Below are 21,416 nucleotides of genomic sequence, written 5' to 3' on the forward strand. Positions count from 1 at the left end.
ACGGGTGAGGTTAACACACAGAATTGCCGAGTGTGGGGCTCTTCACCTCCAGTCACTGTGAATGAAGTTCCTCTGCGTGGTGAACGTGTCACTGTGTGATGTGGCTTCACGGCTACGTTCATCATTGGTCCATTCTTTTTTGAACAATTTGGCACTCAAGCACCAAAGACGTTCAGTGTGATTGGCCAGCGTTATTGCTGTATGCTTCGCCATCATGTCATACCCTCCCTACTGGAGAGAGACGGATCTAACGCAACAGTTTTCATGCAAGATGGGGGCCCACAGCACATCGCTCGAGAAGTTCACCTGCTTCTCCAGAACAGATTTGGAAACGATCGAGTTATCAGCCGATCGTTTCCAAATGTTTGGCTGGCACGAGCATCTGATCTCACTCCCTGTGATTTCTGGTTGTGGGGCTACCTGAAGGACACGGGTTACACGGGAAACATTCACATATGTGCTGATCTGAAGCGCAGCATATCAAAAGAATTAGCCAGCATACCCACCGACATGCTTCGTTCTGCTGTGCAGAATGCACTCGTGCGGTTTCAGACTCATCTGGACACTGATGGGCGCCATATTGAGCCCCTTTTGTAGCAATTGCGGTAGGTAATGGTATGATTTACCGTAAAAAAGGGAAACTCTGCCCGAACGGGCCACAAAAGCCCAACGGTACCGATCGGCCACCGTGTTAACCTCAGCCCACAGGCGTCACTGGATGCGGATATGGCGGGGCATGTGGTCAACACCCCTCTCTCCCAGCCGTATGTCAGTTTACGAGACCGAAGCCGCTACTGCTCAATGAAGTAGCTCCTCATCTTGTCTCACAAGGGCTGAGTGCACCCCGCTTGCTAACAGCGCTCGGCAGACCGAATGCTCACCTATCCAAGTGCTAGCCCAGCCCGACAGCTCTTAACCTCGGTGATTTGACAGGAACAGGTGTTACCACTGCGGCAAGGTCATTGGCATATGATGTAACGTAGCAGTACGTTAAAAGTATTTCAATTTAACTGATTCTGCATTATTTCTTTTTCCAATGTCCTTGACAAGTTGTGTTCCCATTTAGTGTTCACTGTAGCAGTGTTGCAGTTTCTTCTCAATGAGTCAATGTTCTCAATAACAAATTCCATAATGGAATCAGTGATGGCAGGGTTACAATTCCGAAATGCCTGAAGAACACGAGGTTCGCCAACTGATGCCTCGATTCTGTCCGGCCACCTTTTTTTGGGCTAAAGTATTCTTGGTGAGAGTACAGATTTGTCTCAAAATATGAATAAAATTTCCTTCAATCAAGACCTGAAACTATCGAACGTTTTTGGGGTACATTGTATCACCACTCATGTCCGTGCGTTAGTACCACTAGGGTCTGTTTTTTAACCTCAGACAGCTACATTACGATGTCGTTGGGTGCGCAATGACATTTAATTCCGTCTTTGAAGGTAAGGAAATATCGAAGAACTAGAACTACACTTTCATCTCAAGAGAGGCCTCAGTTAAAATCTTTTGAGTTATCGAGTATCAAAAAACCTTTACCAGTCCATATGTCCTCTTTCCCTACCTGTAGCCCAACTGAAACTGAATTTTGATGGTTCTAAGTGTCGATAATTTCATGTTTGGCGTATATAAAAAAAATATGTCAAGACGAACATTTAAGAACGCTTTCTAACGGTTGCTCTCCGCTATTGGTTATTTATAAATTGCATCGATTACCTCATTATTTACTTTTTGTTTCGTTTGCAGTGGGTATCAAAACGCCGGTAAATCAAGTTTTGACAACGGTTTGTATCTCACGCTCCACGTGAGCTGGAACTTTTTTAATGTAATTCGTACGGACTGACACCTGTGTAAACAAACCTAATGCTGAAATTGCGGCACAAACCGCCCGCCTGTCTGTTATGAGTGTGATGATACAGGAAATTATTATGAAAATAGAAATATCTGCATTACTGGACTGACGCAATTAAAATACTACTCGGCGCTCTGAAAATCCGTTTTGTCGCATTTCTAGTCGCTTTCAGTTCACGGCAATTTGTTTTAATAAAATCGTCGCATTATGGCAAAACGTTTAATGAAAACATAATTCGCCGCAATTAGCGATTCTGCATGTTGTTTCGCTATTGAACTGTTAACTGGCTGGCAGATAGAACGGAATAACACTGAAAATCTGTATTTGCTGCGCACTTTTTCGCAACAGTTCCGTTTTATTTCCCCACAGCTATAAACGCATTTCGCTCAGTAATACACCTTTTTCCTATTGTTGTTCAGCTGCGGCTGCATAAAAAAGAACTCAGGACAAATATGCATCTCTTAAGCTTTCTCTTCCTACTTATGTCGCAACTCTTAAGAAGACTCTGCCGCAGCAGTAGACATACATTGCTGTTTTAGACGCATGCTTAGTTTTCGTCTCGACAACTTTATCCGGTTAAAACTTCTGCGCTGCGAGGATCAGAACCAGAGTGAAGAGCTTGTAAAAGTGTTAAGAGCGTTATAGGATAGGTTGTCCTGTGAAATAATTGTTAAGAAAAAAATTCAATACGTTGCGTCGTTGCCGATTTAATTAGTATTGATATTAGCCGTCAGGTCGTTGAGCGCGCAAATTCAAGCATTTGCCCCCGCTAAAATACGATAACGGACAGACATCTGTGGGTCCGTGAATTTTCACTTGTTCAGATGCTCATTAATAATTAAGATGTCCCTTTATTGGAAGGGAAAAATTTAAGCTAAGTGTGCAAAAGCTACATTTGTTCGGTTTGAGGGAATCAAACGAAGAACACTTTCTGGGGCCCTGTCTCCGGCAGGCTGCTTGAATTTCCCCGTGCAGCGACCTGATTGGCTAACTTCAATGCTAATTATGTCGGAAACGGTCCAAAGTACGGAATTTTTTCCTTAACAGTTATCGCTGCACAGTCTACCCTACTATACCCTTACAAGCTTTTCAGACTTATTCTGACCACCCGGTATAATAATATTCCCTAATGTTTCGTCTCCGACTGTAGAGTCATCTTTGGAGGCAAAGCGGCAACTCCATCAAGGGCTCAACGGTACCCATTTTCATAGAGCAATATAGAGGGCACTTCTTCGTCACGTAATTGTCAGTTTCGTGATTATCTCCGGATAAAGCCACCGTTCTCGATTAAAAATAATCGACTGTCATTCTGTTCGTGAGAAGTCGAGATTCATATTTTATCTCATCCAACATCTTCTTCGTTTCTGTTAAAATGATTATAAATCTTATGCTATTTCTATACCTGCGGGGCCGCTAATGCACAGTCTACGGCAAAACGCTAGTCTCGTTTAAGTTTCTTTCTTGATTACCGTCTCGGAAAACGCCAAGAGATGTGCCACGGAGACACACTCGTGCTTCCTAAAGTCAACTGAGAGAGCTTTTCCGTGATTTCATAAGTCGGTTCAGACAAACGCCGGGGTGGTTCACTTGAAAGGACACAGCTGATTTCCTTCTCCATATTTCTATAATGTGAGCTTGCGCTCCGTCTCTAATGACCTCGTTGTCGACGGGCCGTTAAACACTAATCCACTCCTTCAACATCTCGTAGGTATCGTGGTGACTGGAGACAAATCATCAATTCTATTGGAGAAGTGCTGGGAGTTTAACAGGCTGCGGTTTTGTTGAAAGAACCGTCCAAGCACCTGTCTGGCGTGATCAAGAAAAACCGCGAGCTATCTGAATCAGGACACCATATGAGTAAATCGACCGCACTCTTCGCGAATACCAGTTCAGTTTCTCAGAAACTGCAAAACCTCGTTCAGTCCATTACCAGAAATTTATATACGATAAACAACGTAGAACACCGACTCTGAGGACTAATCAACGTACACTGAAGGTCAATTATGCTTCCGATAAGTACAGTAGCGAGTAGTTGATGTGGTCAATAGTTGTACAAGTAGATGGATTATCGAGGTATTGTAGGTATCATCGTTGCTAGATGGAGTAAGTTCCATGCTTCTTGTCAAATAAGTGGTAGGCTATCGGCGATACTGGACAATGTACGAACTTTAAATGTAATTGAATGGGGCACTGAGAATTGTAGAGTTTTAGTGCGCCAGAGTTTTCGGTGAAGTCAATCAACAGCTCTTCGTTTCTCATTGGTGAGACAGAGATGGAGCGTTCGATAGATAACTCTGTCATGAGTGACAATGAAGCAGTGAAAGAAGAAAGTCCAGAGTCTGATGCTCCATTCACATACGGATCATCACAGGTGGCAGTCCAAGTCAATTGAAGGAGAACAGATGCAGAAATAGCACATAGTCCATTTGTAGATACCATACAAATATCCGCGTCAAAGAAACGCTTGAGGCCTGATGGCGAATTGAACACAGTCCGTCCGAATACGAGTGTAGTGCCTTCACCATTGCATCATCCCTGTTATAGGTAATAGAGAGAGCAAAGGTAGGCAAGTTACTATACAGTGGCGTGGCGCTGTTGGTTGAGAGGATATTCTATGACTTGAGTCGTTAGCACTGCTCCTTGCACACATGTTGGACGGCCAGCGTTGATACATCAACAAATCGGCCAATATCATCACGGTGTAGTCATGGGCACGTTGAAACACAATAGCCATCCTTTCTGTCATTCCGTTACGCCTCGAAGCAGACGAACCTTACTGTGCTGGTCCCATACAATCGTCTGGTAGATACAAACCACATCAGCGCCGTAACTTATGTCACCTGCGCAGGGCCACGTGACAACTTGTACCAGTTCTACATCCTCTAAAAAGCTCCAAATTAAATTCAGAGCAAGTCGAAAACGGCCACTCCATTAGGTCCGTTTGTAAGAAAAGCTGTGTGCTATGGTACGATGAGACGTTAACAAACGTGAAACACCCCACAAAACGATCATTTCGGAAAAGCGGATGTGAACGATAACTGTTTATAAGGTACCACACTGGTGTAGGGGAAGCCGAGACGAATAATTTGATGTAGCACACTTGTGGTCTATCAAGCAGGGAAACAAGCTCAAGCGGGCCTACAAAAGTCATTTAAGCGACAACGCATGTTCGCCGCTAGAGATTATGAATATCCTCTCGCCCTCTTGCGCCATCGTCTTAGTCAGTCAGATGTTCTGTTTTCCTCCTTTCGTTAACCATTACTAATCTGAACTTTCGCATGAGGATAACGAGTGTAAACGTTATGCAAAAACTAACTGCATTCAGAACTCTGTCTAAACTGAGCCCTTACAAGCGCAGCAGTCTCGTAGTAAAGCCAGTAAAACAAAACGATATTATCGTTAATTTCCCGCTGTTAAAATTCACAAAAGTTTGAGGCAAAATTTACACGAAAATTTAATTTTACAATCTGTAAATGCAAGAACTGGACTGCAGTATGGCGGGGGTGGTGAAGTCGCTGTCGTGGAAACGAAATTATTCACCCGCAACTAAGATGATTAAATAATTTATCCCTCGCACAGGCAATGTGGAATTTGTTTTGCTGTTGGGTGAAGATGTCGTGTCGTGTACTTTTAGTGATAGTGACTGCACCTACAGCATGAAGAAAATAACAAATAAGGTAACTCTCCCTATCACTGTTAGACAACACAATTATAAGATATATTTGTCATTGAAATACATATACCCGCAGTTTATCACGAAATTTAGCAAAGAATACATCGTTGGAGAATCACAAACAGGTTCAGTATTTTAAGTTAGCACCTAGCTGTGGGTGAAGAGTGCTCTGCAGTAGAATGAAACAATACAAAGGAGTGCACACACAAACACACTACACACACTCACACACAAACAAACACACACACACATTATACATGAAACCAAGTTACAACACATTGCTAACCGCGCTGAGTAGCCGCGTGGTCTTAGGCGCCTTGTCACGATGCGCGCGGTTCCCTCCGTCGGTGATTCGAGTCCTCCCTCGGACATGGGTGTGTGTGTTGTCCTTGGCATAAGTTAGTTTAAGTTAGAGTAAGTAGTGTGTAAGCTTAGGGACCGATGACCTCAGCAGTTTGGTGCCGTAACCTTACCACAGCGTTCCAAATTTCCAGATACTTTTGCTCTACTTTAAGAAAGTCCTGAGCCGAGAGGAAACTATAGTGTGTGCCGCAGAGGAGAGTAATGACGGGACGAGTTGGTATGCGGAAGCTGTCAACGCACTGGCATCAGTGGAGATTGCGGACGGCCACAACTGAAGACTGAGAGCTAACAGTTCGAAGCTGGCGGTTTTATAGAATCGCCGTCCACCCACTTTCTGGCTCCGATTACCACTTTCTTCGGGGTGACCCGAAAGAGCCGCCCCCGACTCTTCCCTAGCCTAAGCCAACGTCAAGCACCTCCCACATTCGGCAAGAGGTGGCTGTGTAGTGCCGAAGCCGAGAGAGGTGTATGTGTTCGGATCCCTTAGCTCATGCTGTGGGGACTATACACTAAACGGCTGAAATTGGCGACCTTTTTACCGGCGTAAAGCTTTCGTCGTAGTTTTCTGGCGCTACGTACAACATTTCGGATTAGTCAATTACTATCGATGTCGACTTCATACGACTATAGCAGAAACGGGAGACAGTTTAGAGAGGTGACCAGCTGCTCTCGCAGTTAACAATTAATGTACACTGGTGTGCAAACTCAAGGACGAAAATAATTTTCGTTTGATGTGTGGTTGACGAGTAACATAGCTCAATGAAACTTGGATCGGACATAGAAAGATCAGCTACATTATAGTAGTAAATACGCAATGAAACGAACAAATGGCTCTGAGCACTATGGCCGGCCGTGGTGGCGGAGCGGTTCTAGGCGCTGCAGTCTGGAACCGTGCGACCGCTGCGGTCGCAGGTTCGAATCCTGCCTCGGGCATGGATGTGTGTGATGTCCTTAGGTTAGTTAGGTTTAAGTAGTTCTAAGTTCTAGGGGACTGATGACCTCAGAAGTTAAGTCCAATAGTGCTCAGAGCCATTTGAACCATTTTTTGAACACTATCGGACTCAACTGCTGAGGTCATAAGTCCCCTAGAACTTAGAATTACTTAAACTTAACTAACCTAAGAAGGACATCACAAACATCCATGCCCGAGGCAGGATTCGAACCTGCAACCGTAGCGGTCGCGCGGTTACAGACTGTAGCGCCCAGAACCGCTCGGCCATCCTGGCCGGCTGAACCAACAGGAATGACACTTTTATTCAAATACGGTACATATGCTAAAGCCACCATGACTCATGATGGACTCCTGAACATTACAAGAGGAGGTATATGGGTCTTAATGGAGTGTGTGATCACCACTGACGACAATGACCGACGTGCTCCGACGTTGGCCTCATGGCTGCTACGGAAATCTTGTGGCAGGATGTTCCAGTCTTCCACCAGCGTGGTTTACAATTGCTGTATGGTCGTTGTATGTGGACATGCTGCACTACGTATGCCCAAAGCACCCCACTAGTGCTCGATGGGGTTTAAATCGGGGGAACGGGCCGGCCAATCCATTTGCCGAATATCTTCTCGTTTCAACAGCTCCTCCACCTGGGCAGTTCGATGAGATCGCAGATTTTTTTTTAAAAAAAAGTTTAAATGTGTGTGAATTCCTAATGGACCAAACTGCTGAGGCCATCGGTCCCTAGACTTACACACTACTTTAACTAACTTATGCTACGAACAACACACACACCCATGCCCGAGGGATGACCCGAACGTCCGTCGGACGGGGCAGCGCTATCTGTGACATGAGCCTCATACCGCCCGGTCGCTCCGCGCGGCTCACACATTTTCACTCATAAAAATGTAGTCAGGGCCGAATGCACCCCTGAAAGGACGCACATGAGGAAGGAGTACAGTCACACAATAAGGTTGACCGGTGAGTGACCGTGTTCAAAGATTTGGATGTCAGTACGCCGGTGCAATGTTATGCTTCTACACACCACAACACCTGGAGCACCAAAACGTTTATATTCCATAAAGTTCGTCGGATATTGCTAGTTCCTCTCTATCGTCATATGAGGGTATGTCCAGTATTGTCGAACGCAGTCACGGAGGAATGGAACACCTTAGCACAAGAACTCCACGTTGTGGGCAGCGTAGGACCACGCTGCAGAGCATGCGTTGCTGTCCCTGGTAATCAGGCACCAATTAAGAACGATGCCCCAACTTTTCTATTGTCCAGGGGACCACTATGAATCGCGGGGACTTCGTTGTGATTATTAGCACAAAAGTATCGTTTTTCTTCGTCTCAAACGGTTTAAATGGCTCTAAGCACTATGGGACTTATCATCTGATGTCATCAGCCCCCTAGACTTAGAACTACTTAAACCTAACTAACCTAAGGACATCACACACATCCATGTCCGATGCCGTATGCGAACCTGCGACCGTAGCAGCAGCGCGGTTTTCGTCTCGCTGGGTATTTCTTTCAGTTACTTTCTGTACTGTACTGTAGTAGTTCTTTCGACGAGGGTGCGCTGGAAAGTAATGCCTCCGAATTTTCTATGTGAAAACTCTTAAAGTTTTTTTTAACAATACAAACGTTACTATCATTCTACATCTTTGCTCTTCATATTTACATATTTACGAGGGTTGGAACTTTAATAGTGGCAACTATATATTTACAACTCGTACAAAATAAAAAAGAGTTTCAAAGCTTTACTGGCATTCAGAGTAGTCACCAGCATTGTGTATAACTCGTTGCCAGCGATATGGAAGTCAGGTGGCTTGCGGAGTATGGATGTAGATGTAGATGTAGGATACTCTTAGCAGTGCCCGTCGTGTTGATAGTTCGAGCGGCGCTGTCTATTGTCCGGCGAATTTGTAGCAGTTCTGAAGCGAATGCCGGGAAGAGATTTCTTCAGTTTAGAAATCGAGTTGAACTCACGAGGGCTTAAGTCAGGGGAGTGCAGTAGGTGGCATAGCGCTTAGCAGCCCCATTACTCAAACAAATTAGTAACAGTTTGCATTGTACGTGGTTGAGAATTGTCCTACAAAATGATGGTCACTTTCTGCAGGAAGTGTCATCACTTCTGTCTCTTAGTTGGTCGAAGGTTGTGTTCCAAAAATGAGCAGCATAGAGACATTTTCTGCAGTACCTGACCATCATTTTGCAGGACAATGCTTTAGCACTTACAGTACAAGCTGTTACTGATTTGTTTGACCGAGGGGCCTGCTAAATGCTATACCACCTGCTGCACTCCCCTGACTTAAGCCCTCGTGAGTTCAACTCGATTTCTGAAGGAAACATATCGCGGCATTCGCTTCTGAACAGCTACAAACTCGTCGGCCAATAGACCGCGACGCTCGAACTGGCACTGCTAAGAGTATCCTACGACTTCCACATCGCTGGCAAGAGTTAGACACAATGCTGGTGACTACTTTGAAGGTCAGCAAAACTTCGAAACACGTATTTATTTTGTCCGAGTTGTAAATAAATAGTTGCCATTATTAAAGTTACAACCCTCGTATTTCTCAACATAGTCAGCTTGGCGACCATCAGATTTCTCCAGAGACTAGCTTCTATATTCCGACATAACTCTCGTAAGGAGTGTGACCAAAACATAACTTAAATGTTTTCTCACACTACAAAAGGGAAGCCATATTTTTAAGAAAAAAATTATGTACTGTGACTATGGCTCCGCTATTGTAATGTAAAATATAAATGGCGATACCAACAAACTGGTTACTTAAATGCTTATTTGACACTACAATAGAGAAGCCATAGTCACTGTACAATGTCTGACATTGTTGACGGAGCCACAACCTCACCTCCGCTTGCACCGCTTCATCACTATTAAATTGAAGTTCTTGAAGATGTTCTTTCAGTTTTGGAAACTGATGACACTCAGATGCGACCAAGTCAGGTCCGTATGGAGGATGAACGATATCAGTGAACACAAGACGTCGGATTGCAGAAGAAGTCGCACCGCTCGTTTGTGATCTGACATTCTCTTGTAGAAGGAGAGCGTGCTCCATTTGTGGAGCAACTCAGGATTCGTGCTTTCAGTTTTTGAAGGTTTTCTGACGCACCGAAATACCGGGTGATCAAAAAGTCAGCATAAATTTGAAAACTGAATAACTCACGGAATAATTTAGATAGAGAGGTACAAATTGACACACATGCTTCGAATGGCATGGGGTTTTATGAGAACCAAAAAAATACGAACGTTCAAAAAATGTCCGACAGATGGCGCTTCATCTGATCAGAATAGCAATAATTAGCATAACAAAGTAAGACAAAGCAAAGATGATGTTCTTTACAGGAAATGCTCAGTATGCCCACCATCATTCCTCGACAATAGCTGTAGTCGAGGAACAATGTTGTGAACAGCACTGTAAAGAATGTCCGGAGTTATGGTGGGGCAGTGGCGTCGGATGTTGTCTTTCAGCATCCCTAGAGATGTCGGTCGATCATGATACACTTGTGACTTCAGGTAACCCCAAAGCCAATAATCGCACGGACTGAGGTCTGGGGACCTGGGAGGACAAGCATGACGAAAGTGGCAGATGAGCACACGATCATCACCAAACGACGAGCGCAAGAGATCTTTCACGCTCTAGCAATACTTTGTTTTTTTTTTTAATTTTTGGTTCTAATAAAAGCCCATGTCATTCCAAGCGTATGTGTCAATTTTTACCTCTATATCTACATTATTCCGTGGTTTTTAAGTTCTCAAATTTATACTGACTTTTTGATCACCCGGTAGTTACGTTACATACTGTCACGTTACGCGCTACAATATGGAGCCCTCTAGCGCAGAGGGTTGCTACTTGCGTCAGCGAAGCGGGAAAATTGACCAAGTAATACGTATGGCATGCAATACTTCAACCGATATTGAGAACAGAATAAGAATATATAGGTGGCATTACTTGCCAGGATGCTCTCATATGTATGGTCCAACTTTCATCGAATTTTGCTACGTGGCAGTGACACTTCGTGAGTAAGTCATTTCGACCTTAAGTTTTGCACACCCAGTGTACGTATATTTTATTGGTCAGTTAGTTCTTACATTTAAGCAATAGCCTTTTTTTATTTTTTATTTTTTTAAGAGAGGACGGCAACTGCTCTTGCTCACCCGTTTTAGAAATGAAGAGTTGCAAGTTGTGTCTAATATTCGAGGGCGATTTTAGAGTGAAGACCGATTAAGCCTGTGGCTTAAGATGCGAGAGGGTATTTAAAATCTCACACAGCGCGCATGTGCTGTAGGTTAAGTGGGTTTAGCAAATCAGTTTTAGGTTGTTTCCCGGCTCGATAGACCACAAGTGTCCTCATATTGTTCGTCTCTGCTTCCCCTAAATCTCTGTGCTACGTTTATACAGTCATCGTTTAGACTTTGTATAGTCGTAGGCAACACAATTGAATATTCTAACACAGGGCTTCCCAACGTGAGAGGTCCGCCGGCTCTTTCTAGGGGGTCCGCGGCCACCCTTCACCAAATCGTGTAAAATAATGAGTAAAATTATTGAATAAAAATGTGAAAATCAAATTCATCACTTTTTTCGTATGGAAAACATGTGTACTTTTACTTCAGGTCGTATTCCCAAGCAGCCTTTGCGGTTCCTAAGTGAGAACGCATACACAGTTTAGTGCAGGAGAATGCGGCTTCTCTGATTGTTTCTCAACAATACGGAGGTCGTTTGTGCGCCCGCTCACAGCGGTAGTTGCGCTGAAACCTTTTACGCATGCGCGGAGCGAGCTTTGTCGACCAATCACAGTGCTCGCTGGCACGTATGCGGCCCCGGGCATCATTAAATGTTAAACTTGCTTTGTCAGTGCACTATCTATTTCGTAAGTCGATTTTTGACCTTCAAGTTGTTTTTATTCATCTCTAAACCAAAGCCTATTGATACTCCGGGGGGGGGGGGGGGGGGGGCATTGGGAACATGAAACTTGCATTAAGAAGCTTTCAGTTCCCATGGGTTTCGCTCTGAAATTTAAAGTAACTGTGCTCTTGACTAACTAGGTTTCCGCCATGGATTTTATACTGAAGAAGGGGTCCACCAGCTGAAAAGGTTGGGAAGCCCTGTTCTAACAGAATGACGCCCACGCTCTTATCAGGCGCTGCTGCACATTAGTCGAACAGAAGGTGGCTTTGAGGAGGAGTAGTGGAAGAGGGAGGGAGTTACTGACCTGTGCCCGCGGTGGCCGGCGTGGAGGCGGAGGAGACGGCGGCGGCGGCGGCGGCAGCGGCGGCGTACGGCGTCGCGTGTCCGGGGGCGGCGGCGGCGGCGGCGGCTGCGCTCTGCGCGTGCGCGGCGGCCGGGTTGCAGGCGGCCGAGACGGCGGCGGCGGCGCGTGAGTGGCTGGCGTACGACGAGCTGAGCGAGTGCAGTGGGTCGTGGTGGTGGAACATGTACGGGTAGCCGTGGTCGCGCTGCTGCAGGCAGCTGCCCGCGCCCATGCTGCTCAGGCTCGTCGACATGGAGCTGCGGCACGAGCACACACCACACTGTACGGCGCCTCGCAGGCCAGTCACAAAACCCGCAGCTACACACCACTACAACAACGCCTCCTTTGGAAGACGGCAAGATTTTACCACAGAGCATGAACGCCGTTTCGTATTTCAAGTTAAGGACAGAATGGTCAGGGGTTAAATTTGAACACTGTGACACTCCAAAATACCTAGGGATAACACTTGACAGATCTCTAGCGTTCAAAAAACACTGCATGAATTTCAAAACAACATTCCCCACCAGGAACAACGAACTGAGAAAACTGGCCGTATCCAATGATACAGTCAAGCTGAAACCATTCGAATTTCTTCAGTGGCATTACGCTAGTCCGCTGCAGAGTAAGCCTGTCCTGTTTGGTATAAGTCAACACATGCCAAAAAGGTGGTTCAAATGGCTCTGAGCACTATGGGACTTAACAGCGGAGGTCAACAGTCCCCTAGAACTTAGAACAACTTAAACCTAACTAACCTAAGAACATCACACACATCCATGCCCGAGGCCGGATTTGAACCTGCGACCGTAGCGGTAGCGCGGTTCCAGACTGAAGCGCCTAGAACCGCTCCGCCACTCCGGCCGGCCAAAAAGGTGGATATTGCCGTAAAAGACACGTGCAGAATTATAACAGGTTGCTTGAAGTCTACTCTGAATGGCTTTACCACCTTGCAGGAATTGCACCACCTCCTGTTCGAAGTGGAATAGAAGCAAACAGGCAGAGAACGAAACTGGAGCAGGAAAAAAACGCGTCCCTTGCATGAGCAACAACCCTATCCACAACGACTAAGACCAGAGAAAAGTTTCCTCAGAACGTCGAAGAAATTAACGACCACTGATGAAGAAGCCAGGCTGTAACTGTGGAAGGCTGAGACGCCTCACCCTCCTGATTGGTAAATATTTTCAGAATCTTTACCCCTGGTCACGATGAGAATTGGCCAATCTGGAAGTCCTTGAATAGACCGAGGTCAGGAGTGGCGCATCACGGGTTAACCTGGCAAAATGGTATACATTGAAGAAAACAAAACCCAGTGTGAGTGCGAGGAAGAACAGGCTGTTCAGCTTATGCTCCAGTGTCAACTGTGCGCAGTAATTACCTTCACCAGCCAGTGGAAAATTCAGTGGAAGTGCCCAAATTTTGGTAAAATATTATATAAACTGTGTTGATATGTCAACAAGTGCCATAAATTGTGTTTTATGTATGTTTCTGACACGAGAATAATAATATTTCATGCTTACTTTGTATGAGATCGTATTTTTATGTGATATTATCGAATTATTAACGATTTATTGGTTGATCCTGGCTAGTCTCATAAAACATTTCTATGCAGTTGCACGCTTTAAGGATAACTTCGCACTGGCTCTGACAGGGAGAGAACGAGGGCCTCTGTGATCTGCCGAGGACTGGAGGCAGGGCAGCTTTTATAGCTCTGAAAAGAATCGGACGACGGGGCCGTTAACTGCCTAGAACTGCCGCCCCTTCGAGTAGCCGGTGGAACGGGCTTCTCTAGGCAGCCGCGCCACTGCTGCGAAAGTGTCGGGGGTGAGGCGATGCTGAAACCTTAAGATCGTAGAGACAGCAGCTTACAAACACCACGAACAGCCTTTTCATCACGGAGTTTGTCTGTGGGTTGTTGGAAAAATATATATACGAGTATTACGGTATATTGATAATTTTCACTCATGGGCCGTCTCACAGCAACTGAATAAAATACAATTTTAATGCCATACGCGTTTCGCCTTTATTTTCTGCAAGGCATCATCAGTGGCCTGGAATATGTACATATGTTAGCTATTTAATTTGCATTTTTTGTCACTGTGCCTATAGATTATAAACAGTTCTGGTGGTTGGTTTTCCTATTAAGTAGTAATGTTTTGAACTGTACTTACAAGTTGTGTGGACAATTTCTTACATATTACGCTCCTGTTCCATTTTTGGCGTTGTTCTCCTTCTTATGAATGCCAATTTGCGGTTTTTCCCCACATTCCATAGCACTATGAACTGAACGCTTGTTTCAATGCAATGTTTTGGTTTCTGTTGCCGACTGTCAAATGTTTTTGCCAAAAATCGAATGTTATTGCCAAAGTTTCGAGTGTTATTATTGAAGTATTTGTGATCTGTTCGTGTATGCATTTGTGTGTGAGTTTGTTTCGAGTGTTATTATTGAAGTATTTGTGATCTGTTCGTGTATGCATTTGTGTGTGAGCTTGTGTGTGTGTGTGTGTGTGTGTGTGTGTGTGTGTGTGTGTGTGTGTGTGTGTGTGTGTTTAGGTGTGATATAATTTTTTTGTGCTGTGTGTGTTTTGGTGTGATATAATTTGTGTGTGTGTGTGTGTGTGTGTGGTTTTGTGTGGTACATTTTTTTGTGTTTGTCTTTGTTTTTTTTTTTTGGCTGTGTGTGTGTGTGTGTGTGTGTGTGTCCAGATGGTGTAGGGAAGAGTTTTTTTTTTGTTTTATGTTATCATTTCCTTTATTAAGTGCAGTAGGGAGCCTGTGCTGATGTGTGTTTGTTCATTTATCACATGTTTGTTTTCTGCTATGGCTTTCATGATGTGCAAGTTTTCTTGCGTTTGTATAAGATGTTTGTCATGGTTGCTTATTCTCATTATCTTCATTTCTTGTTCCATGTTTGTAGGATGATGGTTATGGTGTTTTAAATGCTCTGCAAATGTGGAATGGTTTGTTTCATACTTACAACATCTGATATGTTCTTTGTATCTTGTTTCAAAATCCCTGCATGTCATACCTATGTATACTGCATCACAACTTTGACATTTGAGTGTATATATTCCTGATTGTTGTGTGTCTCTCATAAGGGGAAACGGCTATGGGGAGGAGGATTCCGTGCAGTTGAATTATAGCTCACGCACATCTAGCAGTGAATCACAGTGGCAATGGGTAGAGAAATCGGTGCTTGTGGAATGTGGTATGGAGGAATTGGAGCAAAGCAAGTAGACTTGTGGATGTCAACATGGCGGCAAGGCATTGTAGGACAAAGGATGAAATGCAACCGAAGTTCAGTCAGCATACCTGTTGCAGTCACTAACTGTGGCTATGAGTATGGTATGGAGGAGTTTGTAGAGCTGAAGCACACTGGACACATCTAGATTAGTCAAACGTTTTGGTAATGAACTATAGGGTGTAATACATGGCATTGAAGCACAGTGAGCCATTGTAGTGGCGGGTTACAGACTGGAATATTATGTGAAGATGAGGTGCAGCCGACATATATAGACATGTAGCGATGGGTTAGAACATGGAGGATTATGTGGAGATGAAGTGTAGTGAAAATACCTCGACAAGTCAGACACCATCGCGACAGGTTATGAGATGGAGGAGTATGTGTAGTTGAAGTAGGTGAACATTGTGTACAAGTTAACCATGGTGGCGATGGGCTCTAGGATGGAGGAGTGTGTGGAGTTGAAGCTCAGTGAGCAAACCTATTGGAGTGATCCTTGGTGGCAATGGGCTAGGATGTATCAGGACATGGAGTTAAGCACAGTGAGCATGTATGTAATAGTCAGCGATTGTGGTGATGGGCTGCAGGACAGAAGACTATGTAGAGTTGAAGGAGGTGATTATACCGAAAGGACTTAGCCACAGTGACGAAAAATTGGTCAAATGGCTCTGAGTACTTAACATCTGAGGTCACGAGTCTCCTAGAACTTAGAACTACTTAAACCTAACTAACCTAAAGACATCACACACATCCATTCCCGAGGCAGGATTCGAACCTGCGACCGTAGCGGTCGTGCGGTTCCAGACTGAAGCGCCTAGAACAGCTCGGCCATAGCGGCCGGCCCCACAGAGGCAATGTGCTGCGATGTGGTGGGGTACATGAAGTTGATGCTCTGCGAGCATACCCTAGCAGTCAGCAATAGTGATTATGGGTTGCAGTATGGAGATATACGTGGACTTAAAGCAGAGTGAGCATACCTGCAGAAGTGAACCCTGGTGGCGATGAGTTGTGATGTAGTAGGAGTACATGGAGTTGAAGCACAGTGGGCGTACCTGTAGGAGTCAGCCATGGTTGCGATGGGCTGCGGGATGGAGGAGTACATGGAGTTGAAGCCGGAGTTGAGCGGTAGGCGTCCCGCGGGCGCGGTGGGCGCCCCCGCCTGTTCGACGGCGCGTCGCTGGTTGCGCAGCTTCTCTTCGCGCCTCCACTTGGCGCGCCGGTTCGAGAACCACACCTGTGACAGACACATTAAGTCTCTTACTGCTACCAGTTCACGCTCGTTCAATTAAGGCTACTATCTGAAACTACGAGCAGGCAATCGGTACTCACGCGGCCTCTTGCGCTACCTAGTATGTTCCAACACACCGTGCACAAAAACGGGATTTTTTTGGGGCTTATACCTTGGGTGTTATTTGTGGGTCAAGTGTTGAGCATAGCCATTGAGCTAGGGACCATTTATACATTCAACAGAGGTATCTTCATGTAACTATCTTAAAGCACAGGGCAAACTTTGAATATTATAGGCTTCCTCCAGCTTAGGCAAATGGAGCAAATCGGTTGGTTCTTTTCGCGTTTGATGTGGTCTACGATGCACCTTAAGAGGCGTTTGGAGGCACTATTTACTTCATGGCCAGTCTCTGCGAAAATCCGGAAAAAATGTTTTTTGGGTAACGAGCCGATGATTCCAAGACGGCTACGCACAACAAATGGCTGAAATTTTTATGATATATTCCTAGGACTCTGATCTCGAAGAACACTGCAAATTTTTTGGTATCTTTATCCATTTCCGAGATACAGAGGTTCAACGTTACCCTACTTGTACATATAAAACCGAGCGAGAAGGTGCAGTGGTTAGCACACTGGACTCGCATTCCTGTGGAGGATGGTTCGAACCCGCGTCCAGTCATCCTGATTTAGGTTTTCCGTGATTTCCCTAAATCGCTTCCGGCAAATGCCTGGATGGTTCCTTCGAAAGGGCACGGCCGATTTCCCTCCCCATCCTTCCCTTATCCGAGCTTGTGCTCCGTCGGTAATGACTTAAAAAAAAAAAAAAAAAAAAAAAAAAAAAAAAAAAAAAAAAAGTTCAAATGGCTCTGAGCATTATGGGACTTAACATGTGTGTCATCAGTCTCCTAGAACTTAGAACTACTTAAACCTAACTAAGGACATCACACACATCCATGCCCGAGGCAGGATTCGAACTTGCGACCGTAGCGGTCACGCGGTCAGACTGAAGCGCCTAGAACCGCACGGCCACACGGGCCGGCTGTAATGACTTCGTTGTCAACGGGACGTTAAACTCTAATTCCCCCTCCCTCCCCCCCCTCCTCTGGTGAAGTATGATGTGAGGAGAAATCTAAATAATAAACAACCTCAGCAAATTGATCAAATTTTAACGGGAAATTCTTTAGGTATTTATCTAGAAGTACCTTCTTCCCAGTTTCAAAAATCATTATCCGTTATCGAGAAACACCCCAAAAACATGGCTTTCGGCTACCAAAACCGTGCGTGTGAGCGCGAGAGGTGAAGCGCATGTTAAAAACAGGGCGAATATGGTATTATTTCAAATTTTTTGCAATATTGTTTCAATGTGCTGACAAAGGTAGAATGAGGTAGCTGGTGCCCCACGTTTCAGTGAGTCTTTTAATAAGTAGGAGCATATTCGCCTTTTTTGTGCGCCGATGGGAGCATTTTCCTGCTAGCGAACGTCTTTAATGTGCGCGTGGTATCACGTTCCACGATGAGAACCAGCTGGAACTATTAGATAATGATACCTTTTTAGATTGTCACTTGCTCTGCGGACTCATGAAAGATGGGAAAAAAATTGCGTGGTGCTAGGAGCGCCATAAGCTGTGCAAACATACAGCCTACAAACAGATATGTGAGCTCTAATCAGTTTGTTCCGTTACAGGGCGCAAAACTGGCTCCGTCAGTGTAGACCACTATCGAAGTGTGTATATGCTTGGAGCTGTTACTTAGGACTGGCAGTTCATGTATCGTACCACGGTGCGTCTCAGGACACACTATAGCGGTTTTATAAACGAAGCGTTTACAAGGCGACAATTATTGAGCTAAATGAAAAAAGAACGCAAATTAGTTACAAACTACGGCGTGAACACACTTTATTCAACATCACTACACATATTCAGATTTAGGCTATGATGTGTTAGATACTCCTTCCATCATTGTCGATGATGTGGCACAGGCGAACAGCGAAATTCTGCATGACCCGCTGAAATGTCGGAACATCGATGCTGTCGAAAACCTTGTGAATGGCTGTTTTCAAAACTGCATTGAATTTGGAGTTACTGCTCCACACTTTGCCTTTAATAGAGCCCCACAAAAAGGAGTCGTTTGTGTTCAAAACCGGAGTATATGCTGGCCAATGGAGGCCCATGCCAATGGCCTCTGAGTATCACAGAGCCATAATGCGGCTCCCAAAGTGCTTCTCTAGGTCATCAAAGGAATGGTACGTGAAGGTTTTGGAAGATGGTTTCGTCCCCATTGTCCAAATGGACCCAGATTTCGCCAAGACGTGGTTCATGTAAGACGGAGCATTCAAATGAAGGTGGGGTTCGAAGGGGTCGAGCTCCGTCTTACATGAACCACATCTTGGCGAAATCTGGGTCCATTTGGACAATGGGGACGAAATCATCTTCCAAAACCTTCACGTACCATTCAGTAGTCACCTTGACATAAAGGAATATTGAACCGATTATTCCGTGACTGGACATTGCACACCACACAGTCACCCGTTGAGGGTGAAGACACTTCTCGGTCGCGAAATGCGGATTTCAGTCCCCCAAATGCGCCATTTTTGCTTATTGACAAACCCTTTCAAATGAAGGTGGGCTTCGTCGCTAAACCAAACCATACAGCACATATTAATTCCCATTAAGCCCCGCTGCTAACCGTGCACTTTGAACGTGCTAACGCAAACCGTTCAAAAGTTATGACGATTTTATTTCGTGTAGTCCAATAAATGTCACCCAGCAAATACACCTACTACACTACGAAATAGCGTAATGTAAAAGCTGAACTGTCAGGTAAGAATTGTGTAAACGTAGCTAGCATGGCGTGGTTTGTTAATGTGAATGACGCTGAAAGACATAAACATGTAACACCTCTCCGTTGTAGAGATACTTGGAACTAAACTTCGGAAGATTAAACCAGCTCGTCCAGACAGTTTGAGAGCTCAAGGATGGGTGATTTACTGATTGTTCTGTCCTCTGGAACTCTCGACGATATTAGAACTGATACTATGCAGACATCAAGTTTGGTTAGGTTGCATCGAAAGCATCTGCTGATACCACTAACGTAAATGGGCTTTTAAGCAGAAGGCGACGAGTCCGGAATGGAAAAGGAGTGTGCATGAAACATGCGAAAGGGGAAGAGGCGAAAAACCCCTAAGCTTGATTCATGCTCTCGTATATTGAAATGTTGTCGGAAATTTGAGCTTCATCATCAACAGTACTTATATAATTCATTTCCTAGTTTAGCGAATTTCGACCTGCACTGAGGCAGCACATTTTTTTTTTTTTTTGTGGTAAGGGTTTCTCCAAAGTCGAGCTCGTATGTACCTGCCACAGTGCATTCTCGCCGTGAAAACGCCCTTCACAATGAACAGCGATTATAAGTTAAGGGGTGCAAAGTATTCTATAAAAACTTATTAAAATATCGGATGGATAGAGAGCTACACTTTCACATTTTCCAGTGAATTCACTCTTGCTTCTACCCTTCTCTATCACTAGTTTATGTAATAGTTTCATTTTAAGTTGCTCTGTAGGCATACTTCTAGATAATTATCTACTGGTTTTCACCAGTTCCAGTAACTGTTTGACAATCATCTAATAACAAAGTCGCTTTGAGCCTATTTATGCTAAACACTTTGCGTTTATTTTTGTTTTAGTGGACCCAAATCTAGTACCCCCACCAGAGCAAAATCCGGCATAAACTGGGAGCTCATCAACTAGTAAAGACCTCATCTCTTTTATTTTTGTTTTAGTGGACCCAAATCTAGTACCCCCACCAGAGCAAAATCCGGCATAAACTGGGAGCTCATCAACTAGTAAAGACCTCATCTCTTGCCCTCACTTTCTCTGCAGTAGAAAAAGCAAACACCACGTGGTACATTTTGGCCCATTCTAGGAGGATGGATACAGGCGTTAACGAACTTTTCTAAATGGCCATCATGTCTCTGAACCACAAACTCTTCAAAACAGAATGTCGTATACAGTGCCTCTTGGCGTACAATCAGTAAGCAAGTACAGAGTCCATAAAGGATAGGGAGGAGTAACGGTTCAGAAATGGAAGTGAATGGGAACATGAATTAAAGCATCATAAAGTTGCAGTTGTTCGTTTAAGATGAGGCCCTCGTTAGTGACAGTATGTCTAAAGATGTCAAGTACTTCTAAGAAATCAAGTTTGCACCCTTTCTTCTCTCTGTGCATAGTCATCATTTCACCACGAACATTTACAATTTTGACATCTTGTAATTTAAGCAAGTACCAGTTTTTATTCCACGTTCTCCATTTCACAATTTGGTAAAGTATTAAGCATTTTAGACTTTTATTTTATGGTTCTTTTAAACATTACAGGTGACTTCCTTCTAAAGAAAATACCCTTAGCGCTATCGAAACCTGGTCAAGACTCAAACATTAAACTTATGCTAATCGGTGGGCTGTATACTTTATATATTGAAAATTTATTTACAGTTGCTGCAGTCAGCCATGTTCGAAAACGCCATTATCATTACAGAGTAGATGGTGTAGTCCACGGTGGCAGACACGGAAGCTTCACGAAACGCACAGCGTATTAGGCGGTACTGCGTCTCCTGCAGACTGGTATCTGCAACCATAGAGCTTTGCGAGTGTATTCCTTTGTGTTCTTTGTCTCCAAAAACGTAAATGGTTTCTGGCCGATTGCTCAGCCTTCTGGTGGCCGGATCGGTGCGCGCTGTAATCAATACCGGCAAAGTTTGGCAAACAACGTCGACGCAGCTCCCTCTCCCCTTTCTGTACAGCTGCGCGAAAAACAAACAGAAATCACGGCGGCCGAAAAACCGCGAGGCAAATGCAGC

The 21,416-nt window shown here is 44.6% G+C and overlaps 1 protein-coding gene across 2 annotated transcripts in view; it reads right to left on the reverse strand.

The window, feature by feature from the left end:
* LOC126282183 (paired box protein Pax-6) overlaps window positions 1–21,416 on the reverse strand; it is a 345,047-nt gene that overhangs the window by 20,970 nt on the left and 302,661 nt on the right. For both annotated transcript variants that reach the window (XM_049981715.1, XM_049981714.1), the window contains 2 exons: window positions 16,390–16,571; window positions 12,064–12,359 (listed from right to left, as the gene is read on the reverse strand). In XM_049981715.1, the coding sequence (XP_049837672.1) occupies window positions 12,064–12,359; window positions 16,390–16,571 (478 nt within the window). The remainder of the gene's footprint in view (window positions 1–12,063; window positions 12,360–16,389; window positions 16,572–21,416) is intronic.

This window comes from Schistocerca gregaria, chromosome 7 (genome assembly GCF_023897955.1).
Source record: "Schistocerca gregaria isolate iqSchGreg1 chromosome 7, iqSchGreg1.2, whole genome shotgun sequence".
Classification (NCBI taxonomy): domain Eukaryota; kingdom Metazoa; phylum Arthropoda; class Insecta; order Orthoptera; family Acrididae; genus Schistocerca; species Schistocerca gregaria.